The sequence below is a fragment of the Notechis scutatus genome, chromosome 2, assembly GCF_049901735.1.
Source record: "Notechis scutatus isolate UNSWTSFEM ecotype Mainland chromosome 2, rNotScu1.2, whole genome shotgun sequence".
NCBI lineage: Eukaryota > Metazoa > Chordata > Lepidosauria > Squamata > Elapidae > Notechis > Notechis scutatus.
The window spans coordinates 167,275,322-167,288,492 of NC_142010.1; the positions used below are offsets into that span (position 1 = coordinate 167,275,322).

The 13,171-nt window shown below is 39.1% G+C and overlaps 1 protein-coding gene across 3 annotated transcripts; it reads left to right on the forward strand.

The window, feature by feature from the left end:
* Positions 1-48: 48 nt before the first annotated feature.
* On the forward strand, positions 49-12,892 carry LPAR5 (lysophosphatidic acid receptor 5). 3 transcript variants are annotated; one of them, XM_026688038.2, is made up of 3 exons: positions 86-175; positions 4,756-5,039; positions 9,706-12,892. In XM_026688038.2, exon 3 carries the CDS (start codon positions 9,930-9,932, stop codon positions 11,064-11,066), a length of 1,137 nt encoding a protein of 378 aa, XP_026543823.1. In that variant the 5' UTR covers positions 86-175; positions 4,756-5,039; positions 9,706-9,929; the 3' UTR covers positions 11,067-12,892. The 3 variants fall into 3 exon arrangements, with proteins under 3 accessions (XP_026543822.1, XP_026543823.1, XP_087810169.1); XM_026688037.2 differs by lacking the exon at positions 4,756-5,039 and having other exon boundaries at positions 49-175; XM_087954043.1 differs by lacking the exon at positions 86-175 and having other exon boundaries at positions 4,244-5,039.
* The last annotated feature ends 279 nt before the right edge of the window (positions 12,893-13,171 follow it).

Sequence of the window (13,171 nt, forward strand, 5' to 3'; positions counted from 1 at the left end):
GACACACCCCATAAGACTGGTTTTACCTGCTGCCAGATCAGAAAAGGGCTTCAGGAAGCTTGAGCATGTCTCTTCCTTTCCTGAAGGAGTTAGGACCAGGCTGTGCAACTCCCAGTTCCATGTTTTCTTACAACAGCACAACTTTACGGCTTAAAGAACTCCAAGATCCCAAGAGGTAGGACAATCTGAGCATGGAATTCAGAGCATAATAGACTTTTATCTTGGAACTCAACAAGTGTATCACCAACCAGTAGTGTTCAGGCTTAGCCGAGAGGGATTCATGTTAAGTGTTGATGGAAGTCAAATAATTCAGCTCCTTTTTGTATCCAGAAACCAGGACATTTTGTTATTGCCATTTCTTTTCATGCTTTCTTTTGGCAGGCATCCAGTGGAAATGCACGAGCTGTGCTGTCTTTGGTGAGTGATATAACTGGGGGGCTAAAAGTTGGAATGAAGAAACAGGACATCTCAGGTTCAATTTTTACCATAGATTAGTCACTTATTAGGGGATGGGTGGGACATTTTCTCCAACCAAGAATGAATTCATTTTAACCTATTATTTTAAACTGAACTTTTTAGACATTTGCCTTAAAAATAAGATGCCTTGAAAAAATGTCTGTTTTGAAAAATGATACCTAAATCCACAAATAATTAAACAGGGATGTTGTAAAGGGAAATATAAGGATAAAATTATTGCAATAAAAGTTATTAACAGAAACCTAGATTCAGGAGAGGGAGGAAGTGTTCTCTCCCCCCCCACCAAATGATGTTTAATTATAGACTTCAGTGTTGAATGAATAGTCTGACAACAGGCTTAGTAATTTTTTAAAAAAAATTAAAAGATTTGGACTCATTAGATTGGGATCAGTCTTCCAAAAATATTAATAATAAAAACTAAATGAAGCCCTCACATTTAGATATAATTTAGCTCTGAGTCAATAAAGGGTGAAGAGAGATTATATTCTTCTCTTCTGAGTTTCCTTAAAGGCATCTCAGAAATCCATCACCAGAACTGCCTTCTTATGAATGTCTATGGAAAGATAGAAGTTTGGGGAATGTGAGCTTTTCAAAACATCCATGAATCAGGATACCTGAAAAGGAATGTCAGGTAAATTGAAATGGAAATTTGTTGCAATACTTCTGTTTTATTTCAAGTTGTAGAGGTGGCAGTGAAATACTATATCTATCTATCTATCATCTATCTATCTATCTATCTATCTATCTATCTATCTATCTATCTATCTATCTATCTATCTATCTATCTATCTCTATCTATCTATCTATCTATCTATCTATCTATCTATCTATCTATCTAGCTCTGTCTTTCTATCTATCTATCTATCTATCTATCTATCTATCTATCTATCTATCTATCTATCTATCTATTCCAAGAAGATATTAGAACAAGAAGGAAAGTGAAATAACAAAAAAGAAACTTACAAAGGGGAAAGAGATGGTGAGGGAGACCTGCATGCCAGTATTAGGTTTTGTGAAATTCTACTTGATCCTCCATGCAATCCTCATGGCAACTTTCAATAGGACAAATAGATAAAAAGAACTGTGATTTTAAGTGCAGATGTTATGTTTCAGCTATATTATAAAAGGGAAAGGAAGAGATATCCTTGATCTTCAGCTTGTACACTTTGGCTGATGCTCCGGTTAGACGTTTGCTGGACTGGGAAGCCTTGTAGCAAGGTTACTGCGAAGTGGGGCTGCTTTTGAAGACAGCCTAGAAATTAAAATTGGTTCTGATGGCAATGGCCAGTTGCTAACAAACAGAATCTTGTATTACTCAATGAGACCGAAGTTACAGAGTCTGCACTGGTTATTAGGCCCAACACTATTTATTTGCTTGCTTGCTTGCTTGCTTGCTTGCTTGTTTGTTTGTTTGCTTGCTTACTTACTTACTTACTTACTTACTTACTTACTTACTTACTTACTTACTTACTTACTTATAAAATGTATTGACTGCCCATCTCACCATAGGGTAATTCTAGACAGCTTAAAGATGCACATACAGTTGAAACCTAAAAAGTTAAAATTCAGACATTAAAACCAAGGACCCATGAGGAGGGTGGGGTTGGAGGTGGGGGGGAATCTATTATTACTCAACTAGCTCCATTGCACTGTTTCTCCACTGGGGCCCCAGGCCAACTGGCAGAGCCACATCTTTAGGCCTTTAAGAAAAGATTGAAGGGTTAGGGACAACCTCACATCAGGGGGCAAGTTGTTCCAGAGGGCAGGAACAACAGCAGAGAAGGCCCTCCTCCTGGACCCTGCCAGCCGGAATAATCAGGCTGACAGGACCTGCAGCGTGCCTCCCTCTGGCATGAGTGGTGCGGGCCAATCCCAGTGGGGTGAGACAGTCCCTCAGGTAACCTGGATCCATGTCATGAAGGGCTTTAAAGGTGACCACCAACACCCTGAATTGCACCCAGAAGCAGACTGGTAACCAATGCAGCTCGCGAAGCAGTGATGTCACAGGAGGTATTCTTGGGGGGTGGGCAAGCTACCTGCACTGCCGCGCCCTGCATCAGCTACAGCTTCTGAATGATCTTCAAGGGTGAACACATGTAGAACGCGTTACAATAGTCCAGCTGTGAGATGACTAGAAACTGAACGAGTGCAGGGAATACTGATCCAGGAAAGGCCGCAACTGGCGCACAACATGAAGTTCTGTAAAGGCTCTCAAATGGTCACAAAATGTTGGTTGTCGCCTCTAAATCCTTGCAAGGAACAACACTGGGTTAGGTTAGGCTCTGTCTAGTCTGTTTGTCTTGTCAAGTCGTCAAGAGATTGCTCAGATTCCCAACCTATGAGAAGAGATTCATGGGGTGAAATGCAGGCCTTCTATTGATGGCCCCAACATATTGGAGCCTAGTGTTCCTCTAGTCCCCTCATTTCTGATTTTTGGGAGAGTTTTCAAGAGCTTTCTTTGTAAATGGAAGTAGGAAGTCTGATGCTTAGATGCTGAGGCTAGGTTATCAAGTTTTATACATTATCTTAATGGCTTGGTTGGTTCATAAAGTGAGAAATGTTGCAAGACATTTTGTTAGTGTAATATTGTTTGCCTAGGGAATATATACTTTCAATTACATAGTAGTAGTAAAAGTAATGATAATAATAATAATAACTATTTTCATGCCAGGGGAACTTCTGCAGATTTCTCCCATATATACTTATTATAAAGTTCTAAGTAGCTTATAAGCTTATAAGATATATGTTTATCTGCCTATCTGTTTATCCCTGTCTATTTATTTATCATCTATCTATACATCTATTAATACAGTAATCAAGAACATTATCCAAATCATCAGTATACAGTATACAGGAAATAAAAATATAATACTCTGATATCTGCCTCCTGTTTGCTATTATTTGCTATGAGACTGTGCAAGGTCCATCATTTCAGAGCAAATCACTCTTCTGGAACAGCTTAAGGTTGCAAAGCAGCTGCTTGAATATATAGTACAGTTGCTTCATGTCCTCCCACGGTCTCAGAGTAGAAATGTCTAGGCCTTCTTGGTAACTGTGGTTTTGTGGTATCTAGAGAAGCACGTCACTTAAAGTAAAGCATCTCTTTGAATGATTTCCCTAGCTTTGACTGTAGACACTGGGGGCTGAGATGGCTTGTTCTGCTCCGTATTAGCTCATGGACCAACCGTTCCCTCACACTCTGCTCTATCTCACCCTTTATCCCTCTCTGCATCTGCCTACCTCACCTGCAAACATGCCATTCCCAAGAACATTTCTTGCTGATGGGATTCATGGAGCCTTGGCTTCCTCCTTTGTGTCTCAGCCCCAACTCCCCAAGTTCATTTGATGAGTGTATTTCAATATCTGGGAAGCCAGCTACCAGTAGCCATGCAATGGCTGTCTGGAGTCTGGACTGTGGTTGGAGAGCAGAGCAGAAGCACCTGTGGTTGTTTGGAGCAGGAAGATGGTGTAACCCCCTGCAGAGAAAAAAGATTGTTGAAACACTTACATGTCATGTTAAGTAAAATTTTGGCTTCTTTGTTTTAGCCTGGCATATTGTATGAATTCAGCCTTGTGGTTTATAAACCATAGTTTATTGTGTGTCTATAGTCAACCATCTAAAATTTAGTCAATATTAAATGATGGCTCTGTGCAGTATGTAAACAAAGCCAAAATCTGGATTCACACAGCACTCAAGGCCATCATGTGGCTTGGTTGAACTTGGTTTAGCATGTAAATGAACAACCAAGGTCACTGAAATGTTCTTAGTATCTACTGCATGTGGGGATTTGAATCTAGGTCTCCATATTATAACTCTAATCAAATTGAATTTGGTTATTGCTGTTTGGGCTATCTGCCACAGCACATGTCATTATTTGGATAAAAGAGAGAAGGCTGTCTTACAGGCACAAGATGTGAAAAGTTCTTAAGTGCAGAACACCACCACATATTATTTCAGAAAGACCAAAGAAAGGCAGTGTAAAAGCTGAAATGTTGGTGTACTAGGCTTTGTGTGATATATCCATCTAGTAAACACTCCCAAGACGGATCTCAAGGGTTGGCTAATTATTAATTTTTTTGCTTTGCTCTGCACTCTTCCCTACTCGAGGTAAGGTAGAAATTTGAGGAAATGTGAAGCGGGGACAGTAAGTACGAATTTTCACCAGCCTACTTCCTTATTTGTCACATGTCCACAGTTGCTGCTTCTTTCACTCTCATTTGTGCCTTAATGTAAAATGACTTGTTAGCTATTGAAATGAACATTCTTGCCAAAACCAGGTTGGTTGCATCACAAAAAGAGGCTGAAAATAATGGAATGAAGACAAAACAGCAAAATGATGCATCTGAAGGAAGACGTGGAAACAATCAGAGAGAAAGTAGAGTTGGACAAATCGTGGGAAGTTTGTAGAACTGAGAATTGTTGCCACCTATCTCACATTCTTTTACTGCTTGGGATGTTTCTTTGAATTTTTGCTGATGAATCAACGTCTCTTCAGTTGTTGCGAGCATTAAACAGAGGAAATTTGAAGACTGTAACTCCACCAACCCACACAAAGGGAAAGGTAAAGCACAGGTAGTATAGAGAAAATTGGGTGCAGGATTAGATCGGATGCTGATAAATGGTAGTTAGCCCTTTTTTGACATCAATAAGGTAATCAGGAAATTGGTGTGATTGGGAAAGAGGAAAACCCTCAAAATATAAACCTCAGACCAAAATTTGTCATCTGGCCCAAACCAATGTGCCACCATTTGTGTGTGATCATGTTTGAGGTATGGTTTCTGCAATCAAACTTAAATTAGAGAGTAGAAGATATGTTATATGCATAGAGATTAAGTTGTAATTTGTGAGTGATCAATATCTATATCTGATTGTATCTTGCTCTGTATTTTGCTCTCTGCATCCTAGTTGTGAGAAGTGAATAGTGATTATTCTGAGGTAAAAAATGTGAAGTATTATTCATACTTATAGAGAATTTTATGCACAAAATTGAAAAAAGATTCTGCTCAGGTTTAGTAAACCCTTTTCTCAGAGATAGTTGCTCTTTTTATTTGGACAGAATTTCTCTTGTACTGCTACAGGGCAAACAAAACTCCAGCAAGGGTATAGCTTCCTTATTCCTACTCCGCTATGTTGCAGCAATGTGGGCAAAGAACATCAGAGTATTATATAAATTCGGGTTTTTCACACTGCATTATGAGAGAGTCTAAAACAAAAGTAGCTCATTCAAACGCAGTCAGTATTGTATTATTTAAGTTTTGGTTTCTGGGATTTATTGTTATTTTTTTTACTGAAATGTTCCACAGCTTGAGAAACTTTGCAAACCTTAGTATTTTGGTTGGTCATACAGTCAGCCAGAGGTTGGACTGGATTTGGCATTTTTATCCACCTATCAAATCCTCTTCAAGGACCAGGGATAGGCAGATATTGATGTTTGATTGTGTTAGAGATATCATTGCAGGATGTAAGCTCTCCATGTACAGCTACCTTTTGCCATAGATAGACCAATGGTGAATTTGTCGGTGCAGATAGTGTTCAAGTGATGCTCAAGTACATTTTTTTAATGTACTGGACATGTTTTCCCATGTCACTTTTCATCTCTTCATTTGGTCTTTCTGGTAGGCCAGTTTGTTCTCTCCAATCCTCAATAACCCTTCCTGATATACTAACCTCAATGCATCTTCTTCAGTATCCTTCAGATATTCTCCCAATGCCCCTTGTTCTTATTTTTATTATCAAGCATACATGGAAAAAGGCTGTTACAGATCACACAAAGCAACAATAGTGTATTTACTAAAAGCGTTGATCTGATTAATCATTAAGATCTGTTTTCAATATGTTACCCCTGCCATGTTCCCCAGATATTTTTAGGCAACAAAGCTAAGTTGCTTGTTCTCAGTATTGTTGTTTTAACATTAAATCTTCTGCCTATTTTGGGTGATATGTAAGTTTCTAGCTGATGTCCATACATGACCAACCCATGCAGATGTTTTTGGACGATCATTCCTGAGATCATTGATATATTGAATAGGACACTGGTGGTGGTAGATGCTTCGCATTCATTTGATCTTATTTATTGATCTATTACACAGGCTGCTTCACAATAATATGGAATAATAACAATGCAATTTTGTCTCCTAACATTAATAAAAAAACATCCCATTAAATTTGCAGATATGTACAGTTAATGCCAAAATAACAGCATGAAAGGAGAGAATGCCATTGTTAGATATCCCACAAAATAAACATTTGGGATTAGGCAAAAAATTCAAATCTCTCAAAATACTATTTAGCAAGCAAATGGATATTTCAGGGTCAGTCTTATTTGATTGTTCCTTTGGTTCTATATTCTTGAAAAAGACATTCAAAAAGCTTCAAAAAAAATCTAAAGATTTTACCTGCCCCTAGCCCCACAATTTTGGTCCAAAGGCCTCTTTTTGCTACCTTATTGCACAAGGTAGCCATCTTATGCCCAACCCATATCTTAAGTCATCCATAGCTATTCCACTTTAAAGTAGCGTTTTCCCCTTTAAGCAGCAGTTACTTTGAATGCAATCCTTTGTGCTCCACTGACCATCATTTGGTCTTGTAGTCAGCTGCTTCTGAAGGACTAGGATTAGCCCTACAGACTATGGGACACTTTAGAACGGTGCAGATATGCCCCCTTCCTTCAATCTCTTAGCCTTGGCCTCAAGGATCACTCTAACCCGGGCAGTAAGCAGGTCTGATTTGTTCAGACCAGCTTCTCTCCTTGTACCTTACATGAAGTAGGAGGGAGTTTATTTAAGGGAAATCACTGAGCCTGGAAACAAGAATAAGCATTTGCAAAACTTTGCAAAATAAGAGATGGGCAGTCCATTTGTCAGCTTTCCCTTACATGAAGATATGTAAAAGAGGATCAAAAACATCAAGATGGGCCCACTTTAAAGTACTTGGTGATGAAAGGGTGGCCTCACCCCAAGTTAACTGCCAGCACCAACCTTGCTTCTGAGATTTTGCAAGCTAGTTCCTTTTTCCTTGAAATACACCTGACATAGCATATAGCTTAAGTAATCTTAATTGCTTATTGCTTATAAAATGTTTATTAGGGGTACTAACAAGTGATATACTGCTTACCCCTGCTTCCTACCTGTCACCATCATGCCTCAAGTTGGCTTTACCTCATGATTCATTTCAAATTTTCTACTACTTTCTTTTTGTCAGTGTCAACTTCCTGATTGTGGCCATCAGTAATCTTCACTGGAAGCAGAGAGTTTTTTATATATATTTTATATAAAATCAAGAAAGCTTTTAGATTTGTTAGCAACTACAGAGGCTCTGAAACAAAGTCAAAACCCCACCAAATTGTGAACTATTTAAAAATCTGTGAATAATAACAAGTCATTATTATGCCATGTAATAAATAGAAAAACCCAGATTTAACCTATGCCCTCTTGAGTATGTCACTAGATAATAACTGAGACAGATCAAAGGCTTCTAATTAGGTTATTAAATCACGAACCGTTCCTGGCTGCATTTAGAAATTCTCTGCCAGCACAGCAAATCTGCAGGACTTTACCCTTTGGCCTCTGCTAATCTGAAGGAAACCCCACTGATCAGAGCTTCCTCGGTCTCATTCAAACAACTCCTGAAGCTACAACCGCCAAGCCTCCTCCTTTGATATAATATATGCAGTACTGGGAAGCTTGATTCTGCTTCAACGCCCCTCACTTTCCTACTTTGGGAAGGGTATTACAGTACATGATCTAAGCAGCAAGGACTATACTCCTAACTGCTCCATCCGGATTTCCTGCAAGTCTGTTTTTTTCCTTCAACCAAAGAGCAGGCTGATGAAAGCTGGTAAGAGCTGTGCTAGCCGATATTTCATATGAGGCACCTCGAAAGGTGGCTCTGCAAGTTTTCTTGCAGGAAAAGGTCACTTCCTGTTTGTTTCTGCGTGGAAGGAAATGGTTAAAGTAAGCAAGGTAGAGAATAATGGCTTCCTGGCTTCATCTTGCGGAGATTGCTTTGTCCCCATAGGAGGAGACAATAAAAGTCCTCCATCTCCTCCTGCAGTTACACATGGACACCATCAAAGTTCTTAATCACAGATGATGGTTACAGGTAGTTCTCAACTTACGACTGATTGCTTAGCAACCATTCAAAGTTATGACCTATCCCAAAAGGGAGACTTAAGACCTGAAATGAAAGTTCCAATGTTTGGGCCTCTCTCCTGTAAGGTAATGTGACCGCACTTCAGCAACAGGGTGAAAAAAAAATGGTTGCAAATGCAGCAGTCTCATCTCACATCTCAGTCCTTGAGCTTCTCTCTTCTCTCTCCCCTCTCTTTGTCTCCGTGTATGTGAAACAAGAGTTTCTGCAAATAGAGAAATGGACTGCCCACAAGTTCAGCAGCACTATAACATTGCAAAGGAAACATCAGCTCTGGTGCTCTGGGGTCAAATAACAATGGAGCCAGAAAAAGAAAAGAAGAAACAAAAACCACATTTAACTATCAAAACCAGCCATTTCTACAGAAGTTCAAAGCTGGTTCCAAACTGGTACAACGTCCTTTTGTGGAGGTTTGCTGTTTCTCCCCTGCTGCTGTCAGATGGAACCCAGTTATTATCTGATGTAATAACTCTGTTCTTTAGAATGTGTCAATCCTGGGCGCACGTAACAGATAGTTAGCTCCAAAATTAGCAGAAAAATACAGAAACATCTGCAGAAATATCTATATCTATCTATGTATCTATCTATGTATCTATCTATGTATCTATGTATCTATCTATCTATCTATCTATCTATCTATCTATCTATCTATCTATCTATCTATCTATCTATCTATCTATCTATCATCTATCTATCTTTTGATTTCTCTTTCCATAGTTTTGATTTTTTTGCCCACAATTTATTATTAAAATTTAGGGTGGTTTGTTTCTTTTATGCCTTCAGCTCATTGTTGATGCCTGATGACTGCTTGCACAAGTTCCTGAAGTTTTCTTGGCAAGATTTCCAAAGTGGTTTGCCACTGCCTGTTTCCTAGGGCTGAAAAGAATAACTGATCCAAGGTCACCCAACTGGCTTTGTGCCTAAGAAAGAGTAGAAGTCCCAGTCTCCCAGTTGGGAGTGGTGCCTTAGCCACTATACCAAAATGACTCTAATTTAGGAGCCATTTCATTTTTGGAGACATTCATGCTTTTGCTTTTTCAGAATGCTATAATAAAACACTTCTTCTCATTTTCCTCTAGACTCATTGTTCTATGACTGAGAATGGCCCTAAACCTCCTGGGCTCTGGTGGATTGTGAAACCTGGAAGTTCAAGTCAAAGAGTTACGACCACCACCTGAATTAAGAAATAGAATGGTGAGCACCAACTGGAATTCTAGGCCCCTTTTTGGTCTCTTGTAATCTCTGCTTCTCCAAGAATCTTAAACAGACCTATCAAAGTCTTCCCTTCAGGTAATTTCCAGGCATGTCAGCTGTCCCTCTTAATATATGCCATAATTATAGTGACATTCACCGACTGCAGTTGATTGGATACAGCTTGATCTTCACAGCAGGCTTATGTCTCAATGTTGCATCCCTCTTGATCTTCTTGTTCTACCTGAAGCTCAAGTCAGTGGTGGCCATCTACATGTGTAACTTGGTTATGAGTGACCTCCTTTTCACCATATCTTTGCCCTTCCGTATATACTACTATCACAAGGGGGAATGGCCCTTTGGAAGTTTCCTTTGTCAAGTCTCGGGTTCTCTCTTCCAAATAAATATGTACGGCAGTTGTATTTTCCTGATGTGCATCAATTTGGACCGCTTTGTTGCTATTGTCTACCCACTACGCTGGCGCCACCTCCGGCGTCCCAAAGTGGCCAGGCTGCTCTGCTGTGTGGTTTGGGTACTAATCCTGACAGGCTCTATTCCAGTTGCTCTAATCCACAAGACAACTCCATGCATTAAGGAAAATGGAACAAATTCTAACTTTAAACAAAATGAAATTACTGTGTGCTTTGAAAGCTTCAGTCAGCACTTGTGGCAGGGGAAACTCTTCGGTCTGGTCATTTTCGCAGAGATTCTTGGCTTTCTCCTCCCTCTGACCTCTGTGACGGTCTGCTCAATCAGAATGTTTCACAAACTATGCCAAACCCGTGGGACGCGGAGCCTGCGCCAAGAAAAGACCATTCGCATGCTTGTAGTCAATCTGGTCATCTTTATCATCTGCTTCGTACCCTACAACATCATCCTGGCAACCTATGGGATGATAAAAGCTAATGTGATTAAGACTGATTCAACCTTGCAGGCTTCAGTGCGCAATGCCCTTATCATCACTATGCTATTTGCAAGCACGAACTGTACCCTGGACCCCTTGATCTATTATTTCAATACAGAAGGCTTCAAAAATACTTTGAAGAGAATAAGAAGAGGGCAACCTTGGGATTTTGAGACGGGAACGCTTCATACTAGAGCAACAAAAGTTGGTTTCTACAAGGCAGCAAATGTTAAGCAAGATAGTAAACAATATCCAGTTAAGAATTCAGTTGCTCCCTGTGAGGACTTGCCATTTGCTTCCCCTAAGATATTCTTGAGTAGCTCCACTGAAGACTCTGAAATGTAGAGATGGGGGAAACTATCAAACTATCAAGCTTTTGGAATGAATTGGCATTACAAAAAGTAAGTGCCAGGAACATTTGAGCAAAATATGAAGACTTGATGCACTTAAATATTGTAAAGCTGTATACTATACGTAAGAGCATTTCGTATTTCAAGAACAATTTCTGATATTGTTTTTAGAATTTATTTTCCATTTCCTACCCATAAGGCTATGTGATGTTCATATGAATGCTATGAGAAATTTATGATAAAAGTCACTCATTTCCAGGTTAAGTTCAGGCTCCCAATGTTGTAGTATCACTTGCTTCAGCAACAGGCATCAGATTGAAGCAAGAATGATTGTGATCTAAGGGTCACACTGTTGCAGAAATACAGATTGCCATTGCTATTCTTTTCTCAAAAACCTTACACCAAAAATATTTATTAGCTGTTTCTGTATCTACCGGTATAATACCTTTACATTTTAATGACACAATGGTGGTTTTGGGGTTTTTTTTTGTTTTTTTTTGAGCTTTGGAAAAATAGTTTACAAATACCTAAAATAAAAAGCCAACCAAATAAAAAATTCCTGCATCATTCAGCGTTGGTTTAAGGCAGAAGGCATTCAGCAAAATTTCAGTGGTCTCTTAAAGATTTGAATTGGGGAGGGACAAGGTGTTTTTTTTTTTTTTTTTTTGCATAGCCAACCTTCAGTTGCAATGGACAAGAGTGGAGCTTATAGAAATCATCATTAAACCCCTCCCCCAAACACACACACACAGTACAGGTAGTCCTCAACTTACAAAAGTTCGTTTAGTGACCATTCAACATTGCAATGATACTGAAAAAGTGACTTATGACTGTTTTTCACACTTATGACCATTGCAGCATCCCCAAGGTCAAAATGGTCAAAATTCAGATGCTTCGCAACTGATTTAAATTTATGATCATTAGAGTGTCCTGGGACCATGTGAAGGTCACCTTTTGTGACCTTCTGACAAAGTCAATGGGGAAGCCAGATTCACTTAACAACCGTGTTACTAACTTAACAACTGCAGATTCACTTAACAGCTGTGGCAAGAAAGGTCGAAAAATGGAACAAAATGGCTCATTTAGCAACAGAGTTTTGGGGCTCAACTGTGGTCATAAGTCAAGGACTACCCGTACACACATTGAATGGAAACACTGTATTTCTCTATGTCATCTCTTGCCGCCATAAAGGTTCTGTGCAAGTTGTTTGTTAAAGCCTGTTTAAATCTTCCATTGAAAGAGCAATAGTACATCTGGAACATAATGTTCAATCAAAAGGTATTTGTTCCCATTTTCCATAACATAGCAAGGAACTTTTGGCTCTGAAGTATGAAATTGTCATGCCCTCCATAGTCGTGCTTTGGAGAGAAAAAAAGTGCCATTTCTAATTTAGTAGCTAGTTTGGCCCAGACATCTTCCCAAGTAAATGTTCACTGGAAGTATTATCTGAAAAGATATGAAGTATGGTTTATTTATTATAAACATGCCATGGTATCAAAGATCCAGAATGTAAATGAATTGGCTTTAATCTCACCAAAGCAACATTCACAAACATGCTACACCAAAACTCTCCTTTATTATGCAAGAAGAAATACAATTTTGATCAAAAATAAAAATTTGAACGCCAAGCTTGTGTGTCTTTACTCTTAAAGACTTCCATAATGTCAGTATTTCTACTATCCATACAATAATGTCCTGTGATGTTAACTCATGGCAAAAATACGAAAAATCTATGCAGAAGCTCCTTTTACTAGGATATCTCAAATAATCATAAAAAAATCCCAGAAGTAAGAAAAGCACCAAGGAGACCTTATCTTGCTCCAGAATTATGGTGTGGTGTTTTTAATGGAATTATTACTGAACATAATGAAGACAGAAAAAACAAGTAATTACCGTATTTGCCGGCGTATAAGACGACTGGGCGTATAAGACGAGCCCCCAACATTTCCACTCAAAATATAGTTTTTGTTATATACTCGCAGTATAAGACGATCCCCCCACTTGGAGGCATGCTTTTCAAGGCAAAAAAGTCGTCTCATACGCCGGCAATACGGTAAGTTGTAACACTTGGGGTATTCTGGATATAATTCTTGATTGACA